The sequence below is a fragment of the Carex rostrata genome, chromosome 6, assembly GCF_964058835.1.
Source record: "Carex rostrata chromosome 6, lpCarRost1.2, whole genome shotgun sequence".
NCBI classification, from domain to species: Eukaryota; Viridiplantae; Streptophyta; class Magnoliopsida; order Poales; family Cyperaceae; genus Carex; species Carex rostrata.
Window position 1 is genome coordinate 867,487 of NC_135923.1, and position 24,315 is coordinate 891,801.

Genomic DNA, 24,315 nt, shown 5'->3' on the forward strand with positions numbered 1-24,315 from the left:
AATATTCAATCTTGTCTGTATAAATTATTTTTTATGATTATAATGGTTTTGGAAGTTCTTTAAATGAATTGAGAAGCTTTAAATGTTTCTGGTACCAAATAGGCACCAAATTGATTTTACCTCAGCTGTCAGTAGAAGTCAGGTACCCAAGGGGATACTCATAGAATCAGATGTGCATTTTTTGAATTCTGTTAACACTGTTTGCTGACAATGGGATCATGCAATATGAATTATAAGAGAAAAAAAACACAATATCACTTTCTAGCAGAAAATTTATACAACATCAAATGCTGGTAAGCCTGACCAGGTCCATAGATCTCATTTGGAAAATTTGCATGGTGCACTGCATCAGGATAGTCCTGTGTTTCTAAGCACAAGCCGTCATGCTGCATGTACTTGGCCCCACCTTTTCCTTCAGTCCCATTGAGAAAGTTCCCGGTGTAAAACTGCACGCCTGGCTGGTTGGCCCACAACTCCATCACACGCCCGGATCGGCTCTCTTCAACCACAGCCACCTTTTGTAGACCAAGTTCATCTGGGGTTGAGTCCACCACGTAGTTGATATCATATCCACCTGCACAAATTTAATTACTTTTGTAAACCTGGGCAATTTTTTTTTAAATTATTCTTAACTTTTGTTTGAAAAGTGGTTCTAACCTTTCACTTGTGAAATCTGGCTGCCAACAGTCACTGGCTTACGAAAATCAAATGGTGTATTATCCACAGAAGTAATTTGACCAGTGGGAATGAGCTCAGAATCAACAGGGGTGATGTGCGATGCAAAAATCTGGACCCGGTGATTCAAAATAGTCCCACTGGAATGTCCACCTAGGTTCCAGTACGAATGCTGGGCCAGGTTAATCGGGGTCAGCTTGTTTCTCGGCTTGGCATGCATGGTCACGGCCAATTTGTAATCATGGCTTATTTTGTATGTCACGTACACATCGACATCTCCCGGAAAACCTACATGACAAGGGAAAAAACATCTAGAGAGATCAGATGTGCGTGATAAGGTGTTGAATAGGTGGACTATCTTAGGATGAATTTGTATCTGTTATACTGTGTTCAACTTTCTCAGTAAATCAGAACCCACCCATTTACTAGGCAAGTGCTTTATAGAAGAGCATTTCAGATTATGGTATGGTACACAATAATTTGCATGTAATACAGAAATAAAGAGGTAATTGAAAAAAGCCGACCTTGTTCTCCGTCAAAGCTGTGATAGTAGAAGGTGATGTAAGGGGAATCACCGTCGACCTTCTCTTTGACATCCCAAATCACAGCACTGTATCCCCTATGCCCACCTGATTAAGCCATGATTTTATTAGATAATATTTGTTTGATGAATATTAGTAGTTTACCAGCAACTGCTGTGCAATGTCGATTTCTCAATTGAATCTGTTAATGACACGCAATTTTCTTTAGGATTCAAGAAATAATACCGTGAAGACTATTGTTTCCATTATTGCGGTAGAGACGGTATGGTGTCCCATTAATTGTGAAACGGGCACCTGCAATGCGGTTCGCAACCCGACCCACCAATGCTCCAAAATAATAAGTGCCATTCTAAGGTAAAAATTTAAAAACAATAGAAGAAACAAAAACCTATTAAATTAAAGAAAACATAAAAAATTGAGTGATATCCCTTTAATTCAAAAATACAACTGATATAAGAGAAAAAAAAAGAACAAAAAATGTTACTGACAACATAAGAACCGATGCTGTCATAACCAAGGACGATATCTGCTAAGTTTCCTGCAAAAAAAAAAAAAAAAAATCAGACTGTAGCTCAAATAAAATTGTAATTAGATTGAATGTAATAAATTTTGTGCTAACCTTTCTTATCAGGAACAACTACTGATATAATGGTAGCACCCCAATTAGTAACTTTAATAGAGAAATCTCCCTTTCTCAGTTCATATATCCCCACCAATTTCTTATACTTGGTTGCATCGGATAAACCCGAAAAAAGAACAAGAAGAGATAGAAGAAGAATAGATTTGTTTGCCATCATGAGTAACTCGACAACAGAATTTTAGGCGATGGGTTTGAATTTATAAGGAATGAAGTTTATGAGATAAGGATTCAGAAAAAATAATGGCAACAACTTAAATTGGGTAAGAATGGGAACACCAAATAAGTTGAAAAATAAAAGAGATACATTTGAGGAAGAGATTGCTTTTGTTTTGTCGTTATCTCCATATCTATAAGAAATTAAATGTAGATAATAATGCACATTCTGACATCCAACCAAACGGGTTTGTAACTGCAGATTCCCGCGTGAAGTGTGCGAAGGTTCATGGTTTTACTAAATGTTAATATAACCTTGCAAAATTTAAAATTTCATTCAAATGTTCCTTTCAAACCAGGGGCGGACCCATGTAGTTCTCGGGGCTGCCCTTTGGATTTTGAATTTTAGTATAAATCGGGATGTTCCGATCGATTTTGTCCTCCTTCTGAAATTTGTTTTGCTCCCCTCTAGATATTTAACTTGTAATTCGAATTAAATTTAGGATTGAAATAAAAATATATTTCTTGAATTATGATTGGTAATTAGAATTATAGGTTAGAGAATCATAAATTATAAGTCAGAGTATTGAAAAGTATATGTTAAATCATTGTTTTTTTTATCAAGTAGCTAATTTGTTAATGGGTGGGTTTAAACCAGATTCGATATTTTTTTGCTCCTCTGACGAAAATCTTGAATCCTCCCCTGTGTGAAAGACCAAGTCCTTATTAATAAATGAGACATAATGCACTAAAACTGATTAATGTGAGACAATTCGTTAGACATGATATATGAGCAATATTTTGCAAATATTAATATGCTATATCACATTATCTATGTTTTCATTTATCTAATTTTGTGTATTTTTTATTGTATAATTCTTATATCATAATTCACTTTAAATTCCTATTTAAGAGATAAGTATATTAACATATGTAAGATGCAGTATAATTCTTGAAGCAATATATTATTTTGTGTTTCTCTGTTGAATTATTGTGTGACTAATAAAGTAATCATGTTGTTTGCCATTTTATATATTTTTAATATTTCAAAAGAAATATATTTATTGAAGTAAAAAACTGTATGAATGAAAATAAATGTCTATGTAAATATCTTGTTTAAACTTTTTTGGATAGATATTTTTAATGCAAATTAAGAAACAATTGTAGTATATAAAGTAGCTCATTACGACGCTGAAAAGTATCAATTTTTTTTATGATTTTAAATTTGTAATATGCTAGGCTATTAGAATTTAATTGCCTATTTAGTGGATTTGACTCTAAGTTTGATATATATATATATATATATATATATAACTTATAAGTTTCTTGTATCAAAGAATGAAGAAAATGATGAAGTGCAATTAATTTAAATTTATCTTATGTTTTGTTTTGCCAGCTCATGCTCCCATTTAGTAGGAATATATGGTGTTAACCAAACGAAAAAGATGCTTAATGACAAAAAACAACTTTGTAAAATTTATCAAACGTACGTACTATTTATATATCCACTAGCAGAAAAAACAAACAAAAACTTTTAATAGAATGATCGAGTTGCTATATCTGACGGTTTTGGAGTTCATCGAATGGAACATAAATAAAGTAAAGTAGATTACGTACTAGATCTACAGTCCGATCGATACTCCGATAGTCCGATATGAAATATGAAATTTTGAAAAGTAAATTAATGGAGGGACCATTAATTGCACAGAAAAAATGCATTTTGAAAAGTCAACAAACAGAAAGAGACTTGAGACTTGTGACTTGTGTACAAATTTTGAAAACTCTATGCCCATTCCACTTCAATCACCTACCTATCATATCTCCTCTCCGGTCGACATTCAATATGCAATTATGCATAGCTGTAAAGAGAGATCATAGATAGCATTCACATATATGCAACTTTAATTTGACAAAAGAGGTATAGTATACTGTATACCTATACCCTTCTGGAAATTAATTGGAAGGGTGAATTTGGTATTTCAAGATCTTAGTGGATTGGATTGGATTGGATTGGATTGGATTGAGAAGTGCTGTGCTGTGCTGTGCTGTATCATTTATTTAACTCAGATCGAAAGATGCTCTGCAGTCTGCTCCTCAAGGACCTCAACATTTCATTTTCAAATACTATTCATAACAACGGTACAAAATGCTAGTGCCGCATGTTTCTCGTCTTTAGTGCCAGCTAGCTGGAATGGAATCACGGGGATTTTCTGGTGGGGATAAAATAATATAATTCTATTTTTTCCAAGATATTTTTAGTTGCTATTTTAATAATTCAAAATTAAACAATTATTTTCAGAATACGCATCAATTTTTTGTATATTAAAAAGTTTTTAACTCACGGCATTAAAATGAAAGTATCATATTCAAATTTCAAAACCTCTCGATCGACTAGCACATGCACATAGCTAGTTATCTTGTTTATATATATACATTTCCACGACCGAGACTGCATAGGTTATATATATAAATTGAGCAAGGCAACTAATTTGAACTTTCAATATTAAAATACGTACTGTATTTTGTAATTGGATTTGGGGGTAATTAGCGGATGGGGTGTTGGGCTTGGTTTAGAGCAACGGTTGCAGCAACATCTTATAAAATAACACGTCGTTACACAAAAAAGTACCAATTTGGTCGGAAATTTTTTATTCATAGAAATTATTAAATTCTGACGTACAAAAATAGAAAAAAGTATCTCATTTTCAATAAATATAAAAATATATGACTCATTAAGTCCGATCTAAAATATATAGATTTGACTCAACGGTCCAGATTTAAATATTATATATTTTTTTGGAATTAGCCGTGGACTAGAACTTGATTTTTCTTTAATCAGACAGTCCGGATCCAAATTCAAAAAAAAAAAAAGGGAATCTAAATCATTGAGTCTGATTCATAATATATGAATTGGACTCAATGAATCAGATCTATCTATTTTTATATGTCTTATTTTAATAATTTATGCTGATAAAAAAAATTCCAATCTGGTCTGTGCACGCTGTTGATTTTGTGGCTTGTAATAACGTGTTGATATGACACATCCAGTGCTAACTTGTACTTTTTGTAGTCTACCCGTTAGATTTTTTTTGTTGTTGACTAGAATAAACACTATTTGTCATATTTTGTGGATGCAAAAACAAATTAATAGGAACTTTTTATTTTTTTGTTGATCTTAGTTAATACATGATTATCATATTATGTGATAAATTAATTATGACATTAATATATTTAATATGAAAGTAATTTAGTATGGACAAATCAGGTTGTGACACATCATAATTATGATAAATTGGACCATCTAAATTGCACGAGCCGCCTAAATATAACAAATGCAAAAAAGGTTTGCAGTTTGCACGCCCATGCAATTGAGCTATCTAAAGTGTATTGTATTTTTCGGAACCTTTGATGACAAAAACAGAAAACAGACAGGTTTGCATCAACTTTATACGAGCGTGCCAATTTGCACTCACTGGTCGTTGCTTAATTGGTTTCTAGTTTATTCAGTTTGAGATTTTCTTTGTAGATTGGCAATCAAAATTAAATTCAGCTTTGGGCGTGCAACGCGTCACCGTATCGGCCCAACTTATTCTCTCCTCTGTCACTCTCCGGCCCAGCCCATAATAGCTATCTGATAGCGCCACATCACGGCCCATTATTAACTCAACAGTGGTTGTGCTTGTGCGCGCCTAGCAAATAGCAATAGCACACTAGCAGTTGAGCGAGCATGGCTGTGCACGGTGGCGATCGGATGGTCACGGTCCCTCCGAGCGGAGCATCCGACGGACAGGAGGAACTAGAATCTAACCTCCAATCCCAGCTCTCTTCTCTTCAAAGCCGTGTAGAGGTGAGTGGTATTATAAGTATATAGAAAACCTCACTTCTTACGCATTTCGAACTTTGATTTACTATGCTGACATGTTTTTCCTTTCTGGAAAAAAAAAGTAGGAATTGGAGCTGGAGAATAAGAGACTAGTTACTCTGATCGCGAGTTGCCAGTGCTCTATTAAGGTTATTTTTCTTCTTGTTATTCTTTTCATAGCACTAATCAAAGTATATAGAAAATCAGTGCTGCTTTGCAATTTCACCTTAATTTCTTCATTTTTTTAGGAAGGTAATTGTATAGCTCCTGTAGTTTCTGATTTGAGATCCTGGGACAGCACTGAACAAGGGGAGGGAGCTAATAAAGTGAGGTCAACAATAGATTGTGAGGCTGGTTAGGATTTTTTTTTTTTTAAACGATAATTATTTTTCTTTTTTGCTGTTTTTGTTTGAACAATGAGACCAGCATTTCTGAGATCCCTACTACTGTGTTCAATTATGAAATTGATGACTATTTGTGGCCATTCAGTTTCATGTCAAAGTTTAATTGCATTTTAATTGAGGCACAATTACATATTGGGGTGGATTTGAACCAAAATTATATTGAATAAATGCGCATAGCACAATTGGAGCTTACTTTTAGGTTATGTTGAGCTAATTGTCGTCAAACTTTTTTAATTTTCTTATAGTTTCACATGAAAAGGGAAATGAAGAAGAGATTGGTGGCTCAAAATTGGAGTCGAAGGAAAGACCACATGCAGATTTACCCTTTAGTAGTAATGTTTATTGAATATCTTAAATTTCTAAAAGGACTACCTAATGTTATACAGACAGGTCCAGTACTGGTATGTACCTCCTATGCTACTGGCTCCAGTTATACTAGTCATGGTTTTTGCATTTCATATATCCATAGTTAAATTTCTTTTTCCTGTAAAGCTCAGTTGCACCAACTGAACTGGGTTAAATTAGGTCTGATTGCACAACTAAGAGTTATTTAAGCCAAAGTAAGGTTGAAGCAAGGCTTCATTGGTCTCGTAAGGGTTCCTTTGATCTAGGAAACTGGTGCCATGCTGATCTCTTGATAAGCCAACTGAAATTACTAAATGCAATTTTTGTTAAATAGTTATTAGTTGTTTCTCAGATCGGCAAGTAAAGACCATAAAATCCTGCAGCAAGAGATATATTGCACTAAAAGTTGTTTACTTTGGACAGAGGTAACGTTACTTTCCAATTTCTTTATTACAGTGGTATTTATTACACTCGTCTTTTCTTTGCTCCTATTTCTACACTTTCCATGTAGCTTTTGATGTTTACATTCAGTACGACACGTTGTAGTGGTATTTCTACAATATGTAAATGCACATGCCAGTTTATCTTTGTATTGGCTAATATTAGTACCAAATCCCAGAGGCTGGTTCAGTATAGCATTGATACAATTGATTTTATAGTACAATTTCGCTACAACACAAATTGATTTTTTGGTCTTTGAGGTCACATTGTCTGTAATAACCCAAATGGATAGTCAAGAGAAAATAAAATAAAAGGTGATGAAAAGGATTTCTAATATGGCTTTGCACAGAGATGAATTACATTATAAAGTATAAAGCTTCACCTAATATTGTGTAGATACTATGGTTTTGCTTCAGAGGCAACATCTGAGCCTACTGTAGAGGTACCTTTCATATATCTCCTTTTTATATTTTAAATTCTGTGCTGAAATTTCTTGGAATTTTATTTAGAACTATAAAGATTTCAGGCCGAGATATTTAAAGCACTTGAGAGAACAAGAATTCTTGTTGGGGGTAGGCAAGAATCAAACTATTACAGGTGTGGCAGGACAGATAGAGGTGTCTCCTCCACTGGTCAGGTACTGTAATACTTCTAATACTTTTTAATGAAAATTATGTCTCTGTATGTGGAACTAAATTTTAAAATGTATCATACAAAATCAAAATTTCAATATACCCACATGAGAAAAACTTCATGTCCCGAAAGAATGAAGAAATACCATTGATTTCCATCTCTGCTATTGTCGTACCTGTGTAGATAAAAGATTTGGGGTAGGTAGTCTGGATGTATTTTAAACAAGATCGAGAAGGGTTTAAAGGGATGTTTTTATTGTTTTGTAGGTTTTAGGTGATTGTTTTTATAGTTTTGTGACGATATGCATCATTATGCTTAATTTTCATGTCTACATGTGATCATATGAGGTCATCCAAGGTCACACATGAATTTGCCTTGTTTGAACTTAAACAAACTCTTAGCCATGCATGTTTGTTTTGTAGGTAATTTCATTACTTGTACGCTCAAATTTAAAGGGTGACGAAGGGAATGCTAGCATGACAGATTCAAAGCCAGGTTGGTAACAGTCATTAAAATGATTAATAAAAGTAGTTACATATGAGTGGAATTCTATTTTAACTTAATTCATATTATATTTGTTTATAAATTATGAATCTTTAATTTTATTTCCTTTCTTTTTCTTTTTTCAGAAATCGATTATGTAAGAGTCTTAAATAGAGTACTTCCGAGGGATATACGCATCAGTGGATGGTCTCCTGTTCCAACAGATTTTACTGCAAGGTTAAATTATTGGTTGATTGCTATTTTAACTGTGTTTCTTTTCTTATGTAAAGGAGTATGTTGGCACATTAAAATTTTAATTCCAAACATGGTGCTCTAGACATTTTGTAACATAAATAGATCACAAATATAAAAGTTATTAGCTATGATGTATGGGACTGCAGTAATGTTCTTATGGTTCATTTTGAATACTTATGAGATTATTCTATTTTGGTTGTATCAATTTAATTTCTTGCATTTGTTACATTATATTTACATATTTGCTATCTTGTACTTCCAGATTTAGTTGTTTGAGTAGGGAATACAAGTACATGTTCTGGAAAGGGTGCTTCAACATTGAGGTTCATCTCTTCATCTCTCTAATTCTCTCTTTCTCTCTCTATCTCTCTTGCATCTCTTTAATGGCAATTCTGGTCATAATAAAATTTTAACAGAAAATGAGGGAAGGTGCTCAGAAGTTTGTTGGAGAGCACGACTTTAGAAACTTTTGTAAGATGGATGCAGCAAATGTTCGCAACTATAGACGGCATATCACGAGTTTTGATATATTCTACACCAACCAAAGGCTAGTTTCAACTACTTTTTTATTTGGAATTTTCTAGACAGAAAAAAATAATCGTTAGCTAAGTTACATTCATACAATTTCTGTCTTCTTCTTTTTAAATATAGGAAATGTGTTTGTCTGCAGATCAAGTGATGATGAACTTTGGGAAATGAGAATAAGAGGGAGTGCCTTTCTGTGGCATCAAGTAAGGTGCATGGTTGCTGTATTATTTTTGATAGGTGAAGGTTTTGAATCTCCTGAAGTGAGTTCCATTTCACACCAAATTAAAGAATATAACTAACTTAGTTTACTCTTTTAATACTTAATCTTATTGGGGACCTCTTATTTCCGGCTTATTAAAAATCTTGTGATTTCAGTTTTGGCTAGGACACCAATCTTTTGGCATTAAACACCTATTTCTTCAACTAAACATGATTTGTGAGGGTGGCTAGGGTTAGGGTTTGGCAAGAGACAGATGGTAGCAACAGAGATAGCAAAGAGAGAAGAAGAGAAGCAATTGATTTTTTTAATTTATTATAACTTAATTGTTTTACAATTAATATTGGACTCTTGAATTTAGCAATAAAGAAGCTACTTTAAATTAAAGTTCAACATTAAAAATATAAAGTATTACGAGAAAGGGGAGGTAGCACAGTTGGGTAGGAAGAAGTCCTAGAGTTGTTGTACCCAAAGGTCGAGAGTTCGATTCCCCCTCACGACTTCGTAGCTTCTACGAAGGTTTCAAAAAAAATATATAAAGTATTACAAAATAAGAGGAAAACTTAACCGAATTGACTTATTTGATTCCTTGACAATTGCTTAACAATACTAACCTTTTGTAATAGATAGACATCAGATCCAGCTCAAACCCGTTGCTCTCAAACAATAGCAAATCTGGTCAGAATTCAATCAGATTTTAACAGAATTTTAACCTATTGATTAACTGAGAGACTACGCTCAGATTTAGTTTACTCGTGCAAATTTTGACTTGCATCATATCCTCTGATACTATACTTCTCCAACAAGACACAAAAAAACCCTCAAATGATCTTAAATATTTTCATACTTTTTTTCACCAACAGCTGTTTGATTAAATATTTGTACAGATAGTTGATACATTGCTAGATACCAACAAAATTCGAAGGAAACCTCAATACAATATGGCTTCTGAGCTTCCGTTGATTCTTCGATCTTGCCAATTTAAGGATGTCACGTTCTCATGTTCATCAGGTACTTGCATCTACTTAACAATTTAATTTCAGAAAAAAGGCCAAGAAATTAAGATACTTTTGAATTTATTTGTGTGATTGAGATAAAATAAAGCTAAAAACATATTCTGGAGTTTAGTGTTAATCTGGAAAATTGTGTTTAATTGAGATTTGAAATTCATTGCTAAACATAAGTTTTTCTGACTAGTTGGCTTATTTTTAATGTAGATGCTAATCGTGCATTGATTGAGCATTTGAAAAATGAATATCACAATTATATGCTCCAGGCAGCCATTTTTCGCGAGGCTTTGGACTGTTTATGCTCTTCAGGTTCCAGGCTTTTTTGTTTGTTTGCATTTTCATTCTTTTTATTTAAGCTTATTGTTCCAGAACCACCTATAGCGATTTTTCTAAAAACTATCACAGGTTTTTATTTAGATGATGTGAACAGTTGAGTTTTATTTCTTACAGTTCTTTTCTGTAAATCTGACGGAAGATTGTAGTAAGTTATCCTAAATGAGGTGGCTACTCTAAAAAAGTAGTAGTTTAGGATGAGATGAAAATATCATTATTTATGATATTTTAGAAACCAGGGCAAGTTCTGAAAATATACCAGTTCATGTCATTACTTGCTATAGTTATTAAAATTTATGTAATCGCAGAGGATGGTTCCGTTGAATTTGAAAGAAAGAAAAGAGGCCATGTTCCTCTTGTCCTCCGCCAGACTGAGCGTAAGTTCTTAAATTTTATCTTATTTTAATAGAAGCCTGAAATTAGTGATGCATTATTGAGGTGCATTTTGCTTTAATTATTTTTTGAGCCTGCTTTGAAATTTTTTGACAATCTTTTAATTCTAATCAGTAAATGGAACAAATGGTACTATGCTAATATAAGACCTTTTGACCTTTGGTCCCAAAATGTTCTAATTATGTACTATTTGGGACAAATGGTCTTTCAATTTTGTACTATTTAGGCCCGGTACAGGCTTGAGGCTTCTCCTATTTTATTGGAATATATATTTTTTATTGTGACATCCTTTTTCCAATGTTTTGATTGCTGCAGCATCGTATGAAGAAAGATTAGCAAAATTGAAGATAAAATTATCTTCCTAACTTTGCCGTGGTGTCTCTATAATTGTTTAGAAGGTCGAGTGATGGCCTCTCTATTCTGATCTTGTTTTGCTAGAAATTCCTCAGAGAACTTGTTTAATTAGTAATGCTCTGATACACTTCTTCTTATAATCTCATGAATCTGTTTATTTATTTTAAGAGATGATGGCAATGGCAAGCAACAAATTTTTTAATTATTGACTGTAGTACTAGTATATGCTTGGGAAAATGGTATATCATAATTGCAACATGAATCAGTTCTTTTTATTTATTTTTGGTTGCTACGTAATTTTGAAATTCAATGTAGATGCTCTTAGTTTTAATATCAGTAGATAGTTAGATACTATAGCATTTAAATTTGAAATTCAATGTATAATACATTTCTGCTGGATAATTTGGTCACGGCTGGCCTTTTAAAAGTAGAATCCGTATCCTCTCAGGTATTGCATTGCAGAGGATCACCTCACTTTACGGGTTGAGATTAAATCTCAATCGGTTTGCGATTTGGGTCTCACTTTACGGTTCGAGATTAAATCTCAATCGGTTTGGGATTTGGGTCACCATAGGGACAGTATTTTTGGGCTTTGAGATTCGTGCCAAGTTAAAAAGAATGGTCAGATCTAGTAATTGTAAAAGATGTGAATTCTTAAAAGTACAACCGTGATTTTGAGGTAGCCCCGGCTTTCAAAATCCAATCTTTCAAATATTCTAATTTTTACAATATGGATTGCAATGGTTAAATCACCAAAAAGTGAAGTTTCGGTCTGATAAAATGCCATCGTAAAACATTCCCAGCCTAGCAAAACGATTTAGCAATCTGGTAGGAATTAATCCAGACCGTATGAGATGCGCATGTACAGATACAGATCGTTAGGTAAGTCGCTATTGAAAACGATTTAGCAAGAAATTAGAAGAGGACGTTATCTGCTAAATTTAATCTACGCAGATCCCAATGTAGGGAATGAAAAACCCACACCTCGTGATGGAACGACCCGAACGTTATAGCATTATTTTTCTTTAAACATTATAATGTTATGTCATGTCATGCATTCAAGTCACGCGATATGATAAGTATTTAAAACATTATTATTAAAAAATGTCTGCACTTTCCACTTTGTCCAGAGTCCAGACACATTACTGTTCCAAACCAGCAAAATTCTTGTCCACCATATCAAAATCTAGCGGTTTAGATTGGCTTTTGTATCCATTACTGACCCCAAACCTCCCATTTTATCGGAAAGATACCGATCACACCGAACCAAATATCTTTCGAATCTATTTAAAATACAATAATAATCACTTTAAAATTCGTGCTAATTCAAATTAAATGATTCGTGTTTAACTTAACGGGTATATAAGTTACTTTTATGTTGCATGGATACAGATACGAGTATCTTATTGTTAGAGGCGGATTCAGAATTTTCATCAGAGACAAAAAATAATCAATTCAGATTTAAATAGCTAGTTGAATTTAAACCTATTAACTAATTAGGTGCTCAATAGAAACTAATGTTTTAACTTACATTTTCTAATACTCTGACTTATAATTTTTTATTCTCTAATTTATAATTTAAAAAATTATTTTAATTTTAATCTTAAATTTAACTCCAATTACAAATTCGAAAATTCATATAAGAGGAAAAAAAAAATTGCAGAGAAAATCAAAATCAGCCAAAACCGATAAATCACCATGTGGGTCTGCCCTGTACGTGTTGTATCATATTCGAAATAGAACGATACAACAATTTCAACACAATACGGATACGACACTCGAGTCCCGAGTCTCAGGAGTCAGGACCTATCCGTAACAGTAAGTCAGTAACATAGCTTTTAAGTTTTAACGAATCCGAATTCTATTTTATCAGGCGATACTTAGAGTCCGCATCGTCTGCATTAACTCTAAAAAATGCTCTTTTGAGTTAATGCATCTAGTCTCCGCTTATTGGTGCGGATTTAATTTGCATGAATTTAAAAGCTGGTCGAACGGTTCAGATACATTCAACTCAAAAGATTCCTTTTTGAGTGAATGCAGAGGATACGAATTCCCAAGCGGTACGGATCCGGTATGAATCATTGAATTGGGTTTTACAGTTTTACTATTACTTGTTCCAACTACAACTACAACTACAATGGATTGCCTTCAATCCAAAGACTCTTTGGCAGTGTAGCTATCAGCGTCAGCGCGCCACTCCAAATTCTTTCCACTCGCAACCACCACTCTCCTTTTTTGCAGATCGTCGTCAATGGCGATCCCTGTGGAGGAAGCCATCGCTGCTCTCTCCACCTTCTCTCTCGAGGTAATTTTCTAGATCCGGTGCAATGCCTTCCGATCTACATTCACCATTGCCTACTTATCTGTAACGACCTAGCAGTTTAAGGATGTTTACAATAATTGAAAGAGATGGCTTCATAAGCTCATCACATTATGTAATTGAGATATGGAAAATCAATGAAAACTTATCAATTTGACTAATTTTATTCCAAATTCCCTCAACTCACTCCATTTCCACCATCAATCGTATTTCCTTCTATATTGTTACATTTTGGATGTAACATTATCCCTAATTTTGGTGGCATAAATTTCTGTAATAATCCCAATTTGGTTTGAGGCTTGTATAGTTCAGATTGTATGGTGCTTTTAACTGTTCTACAAACTTGCTTTTTAGTTGGTGTTAATTGACGTTCTCACCTAAGTGACCTAACAATTCTGCATCCAGTTTTGCATGCATGATATGAAATATAAAATAAAATTCGACATAAACTGATAAAAAACAAAATGCTGCTATTCAGGATGAGCAGTCAGATGTTCAGGGATTAGCCGTTCTATTGTCTGCCGAAAGATGCGCAACCAGCAGTACCATTGGTACGCTTAATTCTTGTCACTTTCTTTCTTTTTGTTACATACGGATTCCTTGTTGATTATCACAGCAAACAAGACAGTGTTTTTTTTATTAATGATAAATTCTCTTGCTATTGTGTACTGTAACTGCTATGCTATACTGGCAATGTTGAAGTGATGCTGCATGATATACTGATTTCATGTGCAATGGTCTCTTTATGTGCAGAGTACAGTGATGTTGCTGCCTATCGCTTGTCATTGGGTGAAGATACAAAAGCAATAAACCAACTGGTACGGCATGGCCTTCTATGTCTTTTCTTTTCTTTGTCATTTGCTCATTATATAGAAAGAGTGCATTGTACTGTAACATTTTGTTTCAGGAATAATATGATATTGTGTTTGGGTGCAGAATACTCTTGTTCAAGAAGGAAAGGAGATGGCCTCTTTGCTATACACATATCGCAGCTGTGTGAAAGCGCTGCCGCAGGTATAACTTGTATTTTTTTCTTCTTCTGTAATTATCCGGATAGCCACTTGCCATGATTTCTAGGATGTTTAGTATGTTTAGGGTTTTAGGTATTGACAGTAATTTTGATTTAATCATGCAGCTTCCGGATTCCATGAAGCAAAGCCAAGGGGACCTATATCTTGAAACCTATCAAGTGCTAGATTTGGAAATGAGCCGTTTGCGTGAAATTCAGAGATGGCAAGCTTCTGCTGCTTCGAAAGTATATTTACTATGAAATTTCAACTAAACCCTAATTTTATTGCTTTATTTTTCTGACTTCGCATGAATCATGATCCAGTCATTCCTAATGGTTATATGCATTTGTTGTAGTTGGCAGCTGACATGCAGCGGTTCTCTAGGCCAGAAAGACTAGTAAATGGACCCACTATAACCCACTTTTGGTTTGTATTTTATATTGATTTAAGCTTTATTCAATACTTTTTGTTTTTTTTTATTAAATAATACATGATATTTCAAAAGGTATGCTTGTTTCTTATTAAAGATATTTGTTTCATGATGTGCATAGGTCTATGTTGAAGCTGCTTGATGTTTTACTGCAGCTTGATCATCTGAAGAATGCAAAAGCAAGCATACCTAATGATTTTTCATGGTATAAGAGGTATGGGATTTACATCATTTTCTTCCTTTGTTAATGGTATAAAGTATAGTCGGTATACCACCTCACTTTAACCCGGCGTAAAAATTGTTTTGTTGTTTTCTTCTCCTGCTTTACTAACAGCAACACTAAAACAGGCAGAGTAGTTTGGTCCAATCTTTCTTATATGCAATGGATCCTTGCCACTTTGCCAATTTTAGTTTTTATTATTATAATTATTGAAAATCAGCTTGATTTGATGGCTATTTGCTTCTTTAAATAGAACATTTACTCAAGTGAGCACTCAGTGGCAAGACACTGATTCTATGCGTGAAGAGTTGGATGATCTTCAGGTTTTTTTTTTTTTGTAAAATCCTGATTTGTTTCTCAGCTTGCTTTAATATTTGAAGGATGCCCTTACCAAGGCCAAAAGAGTAAATTTGCTTCCACAGAAATTTTCTTAATGCTTTATTCTCATCTGCAGATATTCTTGAGCACAAGATGGGCAATTTTACTTAATTTGCATGCTGAGATGTTTCGTACAAACACGTATCCTCTTCTTTTGTAGTGTTTAACGGTTTAAATTAAGTTATATCATTGAAGAGCAACACCACTAGGTCTCCTTAAGTAACCCGTAATTTTGGCAAGAAAGTGAAAAAAGAAAAGCTCAACCTTCCACTGGTTTTCTTGTCTTTTTTGAAAATTTTCTTTTATTGACTTGCTTCAACTAAACAAAAAGGAATGACCAAAAAGGAAGTTATTATGTATGATTACTGCAGCATTATTTTGTTATTGGCAGAAATACCAAAAGAAAATAGTAGTGTTTTTTTTTTTGGAACTACTTATTTTGGGAAAAAAAACATTGTCAAGTCAACTGCACCACTTATGAATTCCTTCACCGAATAAATAGTGTGGAGGATATTCTACAGGTGCTCATAGTATTCTGTGTGGAGTCACTGGAGTTGGATTTTGCACTTCTGTTTCCAGAGCGCCATACTCTTCTTCGAGTTTTACCTGTCCTTGTTGTTCTCGCCACCTCATCTGAGAAAGAGAGCGAGTCGCTCTACAGAAGAGTGAAAATTACTCGCCTCCTAAGCATATTCAAGGTCTCTTTTCCTTCAATGAAATCTTTGTTGAGATATTGCACAGTGTAAAGTACTTGTATTGTTATTGCGAATAACTAACTATTGTTTTTGTTGTGTACTTTTGCTTGACAGAATGATCCTGTTATACCAGCCTTTCCAGATTTGCACCTTTCACCAGCGGCCATTTTGAAGGAGTTGTCGGCATATTTCCAGAATTTTTCAAGTCAAACTCGCCTTCTCACTCTCCCTGCGCCTCATGAAATCTCTCCTCGGGAACTTCAAGAATATCCTTATTAAGGCACTACACTTAAAAGAATGCTAAGGATTATTTAGGTTACTATAAATTATCACTTGCCAAGTAGCATGCCATTAAATGAAGACTGATTTTTTGGAAAACGTCATGGTATGCTTGTGGTAAAAGAGTTACTTACAGTTACAAAGTTCTAGCAAATTTAAAAAATAGGTACTGTTTTAACCTGTTCTTTGATTTAAATAATTAGTATACAAATCTTTTGCTTGCTATACATTTCTTAACAAACCCACTTACCAGAGGCACTACTTGATTGTAAACCACATCGGGTCTATCAGAGCTGATCATGATGATTTCTCTATTCGCTTTGCTTCTGCAATGAATCAGGTTTGTTGACCTAAAGCTATGTGTGCTGCGTGTTTCTCATAATTTCTTGAATCTTCTCTTCATCTTATGTCCTTCATCCAAGTAAACCAAGACCCAGATTACTTGTACCTTTCATACAGTGAAAATTTATAATTTTAGTTATTTGATGAGATGTCGTAACAATTTGTGCTGACACAGATGATGATACTAAAAACGTCAGATGGAACAGATACTGAGTGGTCAAGAGAAGTGAAGGGAAATATGTACGATATGGTAGTTGAAGGTTTCCAGCTTCTCAGTCGGTGGACTGGTAGGATATGGGAACAGTGTGCATGGAAGTTTTCTCGCCCCTGTAAAGAAGTGCTAGATTCAAATCAAGCATCTACAACATTCTTTGACTATGAGAAGGTTACTTCTTTTTCCTTAATAGTACTGGAAAGTGACAGTTTATAGTTCTCATGTCAGCAATTAACTTTTCAAAAGAAAATAATATGCTCATGTAAAGTAACACGTTTGTAGAAAAACACCAACATCTATGTTGGTGTGATAGAAAAACTATGTTTGTAAGTACTGAAATTTGTACTCCTTAGCACACAAGGCCTTTTTACTTGTAGGACTCACTTTAGCTAAAAGCATCCCAAGTTTTCTTTTTTTCTAAAAGTCAAGTGTGCTTAGTTATTTTGCTTCCACGTTTGTAGTCATTGGATGTACTAAATGAAAAGGTTGGGGTAATTTAGTTTTTTCTTGCTTGAATTTACCATACTTTTTTACTACCTTGACATTTTGTTTGCAAATGACCTGAACTATGGGTTTTAAAAAGCAAAACTCGAGATATACCAGATGTTTTGCAAATATCGTGGAATAATTTGAGTGTTAATCCTATTTCCAAAATTCAAGTGTCATTCTGCATAAATACATTTTGTAGTTGCAATATTTCTAATGCTTTACACCTTACTTCTCTACATATATATTTCTCCAGGTAGTTCGTTGGAACTATACAGCAGACGAGAGGAGAGCTCTTTTAGAGCTTATTGGTTACATAAAAAGTATAGGCTTGATGATGCAAGGTTGTGACACCTTAGTAGCAGAAGCATTATGGGAGACAATTCATGTAGAAGTGCAAGATTTTGTACAAGATAAGTTAGATGTGATGCTTCGTACTACTTTCCGAAAGAAGAAGGACCTCTCCAGGTTAAGTTTTGCATATATGATTTCCAGACATTATATCATGAGTGAGGTTATGGTACTATGCATAGTGCATATTGGTATGTACTTGGATCAATATCTTCATTTTCAAAGTCGAAGCAGTCGATCTGAACCGTTCGACATGATCTCCATAGGAAAATGTACTTGTAGTTCAAATTTTACCTTTTTAAAAAAAAATTATTATTTTTTTCGATAGGTAGAAAATCACTTGATTTAAAGATTATAGACCATCCAAAAGTAGTGATTTTCTACCTATCTAAAAAAATAGTAAAATTTTTTCTAAAAAATATAAAGGTTAGTCTGCAAGTACATTTTCATATGAATATTATGTTGAATGGTTCAGATCGACTGTTTGGACTTCGAAAATGAATATATTGATCCATAGTACTGACCAATATGTGCTATGCAAAGTATCATATCCTCACTCATCACTCATATCATTGTTTGACAATTCTAGATGATATTTTTTTCTAGAGCTGTTAAGCATCTAGTTCCTTTGGTCCTTTGCAATGGTAACAGTTCTTCTAGATATTTTGATTGTAAAATTTGTAATAGAATTTATAATTTAACCACACAATTATATTTTCTACTACATGTTGAAGTTCTTCTTTTGTCAAAGTCATAATTAGACTATTCGGTTACTCTTGCTTTTCAGGATTCTATCAGATATGCGAACCCTATCAGCTGATTGGATGGCAAATAGTAACAAGACTGAACCAGAACTACAATCAATGCATCATGATAGTGATGAAACTAGACAAAATACCTTTTATCCGAGACCAGTAGCTCCTACTGCAGCACAGGTATGACTTTTATTCATGCAAGTTCATATCTCTCACAAATTTTTTCTATGGTATTTTCATCATTGGGCCAAGTTTTACATACTGATTTTTACTAAATTTTTTTTTTCAGATCCATTGCTTGCAGTTTCTCATCTGTGAGCTAGTATCAGGTGGGAATTTAAGAAAACCCGGGGGCCTATTTGGAAACAGTGGTTCTGGAATAGCTGTGGAGGATCTTAAGCTGCTGGAAACATTTTTTTATAAGCTGAGCTTTTTCTTACATATTTTGGATTATACAGGTTATCGATATTCTTATCCAAAATTTATTATATATGCATAAATCACTATTATTATGTATAATTTACAGTTTGTTATTTCTTATCTTGAAAATTTGTCAGTTTTTCTTTTTGCAATTCCCACACTAACATAGAACTTTTGATTGCAGCAACAATTGGTACATTAACTGATCTTAGTTTTCTTTGGTTCCGCGAATTCTATTTGGAATCTTCTCGTGTTATCCAGGTTATAGAATTTGTCTACCATATATATGTTATCATTGTAATTTACCTATCTCATATAGGTTTGCATGAGTGATTTCTGCAGCTGAACTCACACTTGATTTTTTTTTTTTAATAATTTATAAAACAGTTCCCAATAGAATGCTCTCTTCCTTGGATGCTGGTGGATTATGCATTAGAATCGCACGAAGCAGGAATTCTAGAAAGTATTTTGATGCCATTTGATATATATAACGACTCTGCCCAGCATGCTTTGAGTGCGTTAAAACAGAGATTTCTCTACGATGAAATTGAAGCTGAGGTATGGAATTTTATTTAACCCAGGCATGCAATTTCTCTATTTTTTGGCAACTTTTGTTGACTTGGATTATTGTTGTATGATTAAGGTACCTTTCACGTGTCACTCTTAGGATTTAGTTAACTGACAGGTATCATATGATGTGGCATGCAGTCGAGTTTTATAGAATCCAATATTCGAAATGTGCACAAAAATATCACAGAGATGCAAAAATTCATTTCTAATGTCAAATTTACTCGTGTCTCTTTATGCATATGTAGGTTGATCTTTCTTTTGATCTTCTTGTTCACAAGCTAAATGAGATCATCTTTTCATATTACAAAAGTTGCGCAGCAAGGTTAGCACCTCACTCTGCAACTCCATAGAACCTGTCTCTGTTTCTCTTAGCCTCACAGTTCTAATGTGATGCAGTGAGCTACTCGACAAGTCTTTTGTAGCTGCATGTGAAGATGGTGACAAGTACAGTGTCAAACCGCTGAGATTTGAAGTTATTTTCAAATTGAGGAGAGTTAAGGTACCTAAATTTTGGAGAATGCATGTCATTTTTAATCTTCGCTTATAATTTTAAAGCAGTAAATTACAAAGATGGGCCAGCAATGGTGAAAGTCAAGGTTATTAAAGACTACTAATAAGAACTTTACAAACAAATTTACTTTATTTGTGATCTAAGGACCTGGATTCTGCTTTTGCCTTGGCATGATATTCTCTTTGTTTGCTCAGGTTCTTGGCAGGACTATTAACTTGAGAAGTTTAATCACTCAAAGAATGAACAAATTATTTCGAGAGAACATGGATTTTCTTCTTGAGCGTTTTGAGAATGGCGATCTATGTGGGATCGTGGTATGACTTAGCAGTTTTCTTTCGTTAGCTATGTGCAGCATCAATGTAACAGTGTCAGCAAGTTTTCTAGCCCTAACTAATACTTACTATTTCTAGGAGTTGCAACTTCAATTGGAGATTTTGGAGTTAACACATCATTTTCTTTCAAAGTGTCTAGAGCTAGATTCTTACTTTCTTATGCTGCATGAGATGCAAGAGAACCTTTCACTTGTTTCTTATTCTAGTCGTATCGCGACTCAGGTACTATTTGACTCTATATGTGGTATTTGTATCTATTTTATCATTGAATCATGAATCAAGACTATATACGTTTATTCTTCTCTTTGATGTTTAGTTCTCAATGATTAATGTTTGTTTGTTTTTCCAGATATGTAATGAGATGCAAAATGATTTTTTGCCCAATTTTGTCCTGTGTAATACTACACAACGATTTGTTCGATCTTTAAGGGGAACTCACCAATCTTCTCAAAGGACAAATCTTACTTCTGGGAAACCATACTTATATTGCGGCTCTCAAGTAATAATTTCACTTTTAACATTTTCAATTTTGTCTTGATCTGTCGACTTGCTATTACATACTTAGTTGGTTTGTAGGATTTAAACATGGCGTACCAAAGCATTGCTGGACTTCACCGTGATTTTTTTGGTCTCCCACACATGATTGCAGTTGTTAAAGTTGTAGGCCCAAGATCATTACCTGGGATTTTGCGTGCCTTGCTCGATCACATATCGACTAAGGTATGATTCAAAAGTTGTAAATTTGTACGTTCTTCATTTTAATAATCTTAATTAACAGTAACATGCTAGAATTAGACTGATGGATTATGTAATATTTTCACAGATGACAGCAATGGTACCAAAGGTCTCTGGGCTACAAGAAGCACTACCTAAAGCTATTGGACTACTTCCATTTGATGGTGGCGTAGCAGGTGAGATGTACATATATTTGCTGAATTAAGATGTAAAATAGCTTTTTTGAAATAATATGTAGTGCTTTCACTAGAGAGAAGAGGTACTTAAAAAGTGGTTTCTATTGTAGGTTGCCAAAAGTTTATTAATGAAATATTGACTTGGGAAGAGAAGGCGGAGTTGAGAACAGAAGTTCTTCATGATCTCAAGGAAATAGGGAATGCTTTGTACTGGATCAGTCTCCTTGACATTGCATTGGTGGGACCACCTTCGTATTCTTTTTTTCTATGCCTATATTTGTTACCTATTTTATTTGTGTTCTCATCTTGCTATAGCACTTCTTAGTGTGATCCTGGGAATTTTTTACCTCAAAAATGTCATGTATACCCCTCTTTCTCTCACAAGGGGTAGCTTGGGCATATGCATAGTTTGGAGGCTATATGTGAGAAATTGCTCCAATTACTTATCATATTTACTTGCAACAGAGAGAGCTGGATACAGCACAGTTTATGCAGACTGCTCCATGGCTAGGTGCTATACCGGGAAATGACAGTCAGATAAAGTTGGCGTACACTGGCCACACTCCCCTTACTATTTTGTTAAGCTCAGCAGCCAATGCAGTTGTATCAAATCCGGCGTTTCCGAATCCGTCGTCCTTTCTAGTGATGTCAAAGCAAGGGGAAGCTGCAAGTAAGTTAACATATCATTAATTAAAGCATGAATGAGTTTCCGTAACCCTAAAAATTGCAAATTTAAGCTTCTGTAACCCTGAAAATTGAGACAGCATGGAGGATGTGAAAGTAGATCCAGTACAAATCACGATGTCTAAGTATTATGATTGGAAATCTTAAAGCTTTATACCGCCATGAGAAACATGTGATATTAACCATTTTTCGTGTATTTCACTCATGTAATTTATATTCTTAAACAAGGAATTTTGGTACAGGTCTTATATACAAGTCAAATTTGAATACGGGTAGTGTGTTGGAGTATGCACTTGCTTTTACAAGTGCTGCCCTGGATAAACATTATAGTAAGTGGAGTGCATCTCCAAAGACAGGGTTTATCGACATCACTACTTCGAAAGACTTCTATCGGGTTTTTAGTGGCCTTCAATTCGTTAAGTATCCCATTCTTTTTAGTTGTACTTTGCTGTTATTTAAAACATAAAAACAATCTCTTTTTAATCTTTTTCTTTTTCTGACAATCCTTTACATCTTTTAGGTTTATTTGGAGGAGACTGTTCTAGATCCATCGAGGAAGTACGAAGCGTTGGGTGATTCTGTGGCATGGGCCAGCTGTACTATAATGTACTTACTTGGGCAACAGCAGCACTTTGAGTTGTTTGATTTCTCTTACCAATTCCTCAATGTTGCTGAAGTAGAAAATGCTACACTTTCTCTTACCACTGATCGGGCCAAGGGCTCTATTTTCTCGCAAGTAAGAGTCTATCTCCATGAAAGTAGCAAATAAAAAAATTCAATAAACAGGACAAAAGCACCATTAAAACTTTTTACTTTTTTCTTAATTCGTTCCGCTTGTTATAGTGCAATTTTCTAGCTGAGAGTGAGATTTTGCAATTAAATATCTTGATTGGAACTTGGAAGGCTAATTTTTCTTTTTTATTCGCCTCTATCTTTTATGAAGGGATATGAGAAACTATTAGAGGCTATGAGAAAAGCTAGAAGGCTGAACAATTATGTGTTTTCCATACTGAGAGCACGCTGCCCTCTCGAAGACAAGGTTGCTTGTGCCATTAAACAAAGTGGTGCTCCTCTGCATCGGGTTAAATTCGCTAATACTGTCTCCGCTTTTGAAACATTGCCCCAGAGAACCGTCTGAAATACTTATTTTCTCAAGCTTCAAGTTCACACAAGAGTTGAGTTGTTCATGCTAATTTACATAGAACCGCCTCTATCATCGTATTTGAAGAAAAGTTTTTGTTAGTTGTTATGTTTGTGTGTGGATAATCTGTGAGTAGTGTAAATTAGTGAGCATTTCCAGAGGTAGTTTGAAAATATCACGCTTAAATGTTTCTATATTACCTAATGATTTTAATTATTCGAAATAATATTTTGCTCCATCAAGAAAAAACTTTGCTAGTAATTATGTCTAAAGATAGCAAAAAAAACTTTGCTAGTAATTGTGAGGAGGGTTTAACTTCTTTTATTTTATTTATTCTTATATTTTTAATAACAAAAATTATAAAAATGAAATGTCAAAATAAGTACATTGAAGGCGATCCATATTATTTTCTACACACATGTAACTATATATTAGCATCTTTTGTTTTTACTTTTATGATATCATTTAAAATAAAGTTATGTCGTAATTTTTTACATGAATAAAAGATTATATTTACTAATTTTATTTTGACATTTAAATTTAAATTGATATAATGATTAAAAGACAATTGAAGCTTCATTTTGATTAAATTTTGAAATGTAAATGAAATTGAGTGAGACCATGATAATGTGCGTGAAAGTATCTAGTTATAGCTAGCACGTCGCGTGAAAAGCCATTACTATCCAAAGTAGGTGTCTGGAGACTGGAGCACGAATCAGGTAAATATGTTTGCCAGGTTTTTAAGGGTAAATGGAGAACATAGTCATGACTCATGATTCATGAATGTCCTTTTCGATTTTATAGTTTTATTAATTGCACTTGAGGCAGGTACCTGAGGGGATACGGACTCGAGTCTATTTCCGTGTGTTCGCATAAAAACTGGGCAGGAAAGATGCCCCATTAATTCCTGTTGGCTGTTGGCTGTTGGCTGTTGGCCCTTCTCCCACTTTGATTTAAGATTACTATCCTCTCAATCTCAATGCCTCACTAATTCACTA

The 24,315-nt window shown here is 34.1% G+C and overlaps 3 protein-coding genes across 5 annotated transcripts; 2 read left to right on the forward strand and 1 right to left on the reverse strand.

The window, feature by feature from the left end:
- Positions 1-110: 110 nt before the first annotated feature.
- On the reverse strand, positions 111-2,236 carry LOC144555365 (uncharacterized). Its single transcript, XM_078303664.1, has 6 exons — positions 1,837-2,236; positions 1,706-1,755; positions 1,443-1,566; positions 1,200-1,304; positions 658-963; positions 111-574 (listed from the first exon to the last, which is right to left on the reverse strand). Exons 1-6 carry the CDS (start codon positions 2,012-2,014, stop codon positions 255-257), a joined length of 1,083 nt encoding a protein of 360 aa, XP_078159790.1. The 5' UTR covers positions 2,015-2,236; the 3' UTR covers positions 111-254.
- A 3,453-nt stretch (positions 2,237-5,689) lies between these two features.
- LOC144555887 (Pseudouridine synthase family protein) lies at positions 5,690-11,547 on the forward strand. Of its 3 annotated transcripts, none has more exons than XM_078304323.1 (16): positions 5,690-5,857; positions 5,959-6,021; positions 6,121-6,226; positions 6,522-6,608; positions 6,974-7,046; positions 7,459-7,504; positions 7,589-7,699; positions 8,118-8,190; positions 8,325-8,415; positions 8,696-8,756; positions 8,850-8,980; positions 9,104-9,221; positions 10,066-10,189; positions 10,396-10,497; positions 10,830-10,898; positions 11,230-11,547. In XM_078304323.1, the coding sequence occupies exons 1-16, from the start codon at positions 5,738-5,740 to the stop codon at positions 11,277-11,279; spliced, it is 1,425 nt and encodes a 474-aa protein (XP_078160449.1). In that variant the 5' UTR covers positions 5,690-5,737; the 3' UTR covers positions 11,280-11,547. The 3 variants fall into 3 exon arrangements, with proteins under 3 accessions (XP_078160449.1, XP_078160451.1, XP_078160450.1); XM_078304324.1 differs by having other exon boundaries at positions 5,715-5,857; positions 6,121-6,217; XM_078304325.1 differs by lacking the exon at positions 6,522-6,608.
- Positions 11,548-13,322: 1,775 nt separating this feature from the next.
- On the forward strand, positions 13,323-23,615 carry PIR121 (transcription activator). The gene is made up of 30 exons (XM_078304501.1): positions 13,323-13,573; positions 14,067-14,139; positions 14,342-14,406; positions 14,525-14,602; positions 14,724-14,843; positions 14,954-15,024; positions 15,150-15,242; positions 15,502-15,571; positions 15,703-15,767; positions 16,129-16,324; positions 16,436-16,587; positions 16,847-16,940; positions 17,118-17,327; positions 17,899-18,110; positions 18,781-18,928; positions 19,038-19,206; positions 19,353-19,429; positions 19,556-19,726; positions 19,984-20,060; positions 20,135-20,237; positions 20,444-20,563; positions 20,660-20,803; positions 20,931-21,080; positions 21,158-21,301; positions 21,405-21,492; positions 21,603-21,730; positions 21,958-22,162; positions 22,419-22,591; positions 22,697-22,912; positions 23,120-23,615. Exons 1-30 carry the CDS (start codon positions 13,520-13,522, stop codon positions 23,312-23,314), a joined length of 3,861 nt encoding a protein of 1,286 aa, XP_078160627.1. The 5' UTR covers positions 13,323-13,519; the 3' UTR covers positions 23,315-23,615.
- The last annotated feature ends 700 nt before the right edge of the window (positions 23,616-24,315 follow it).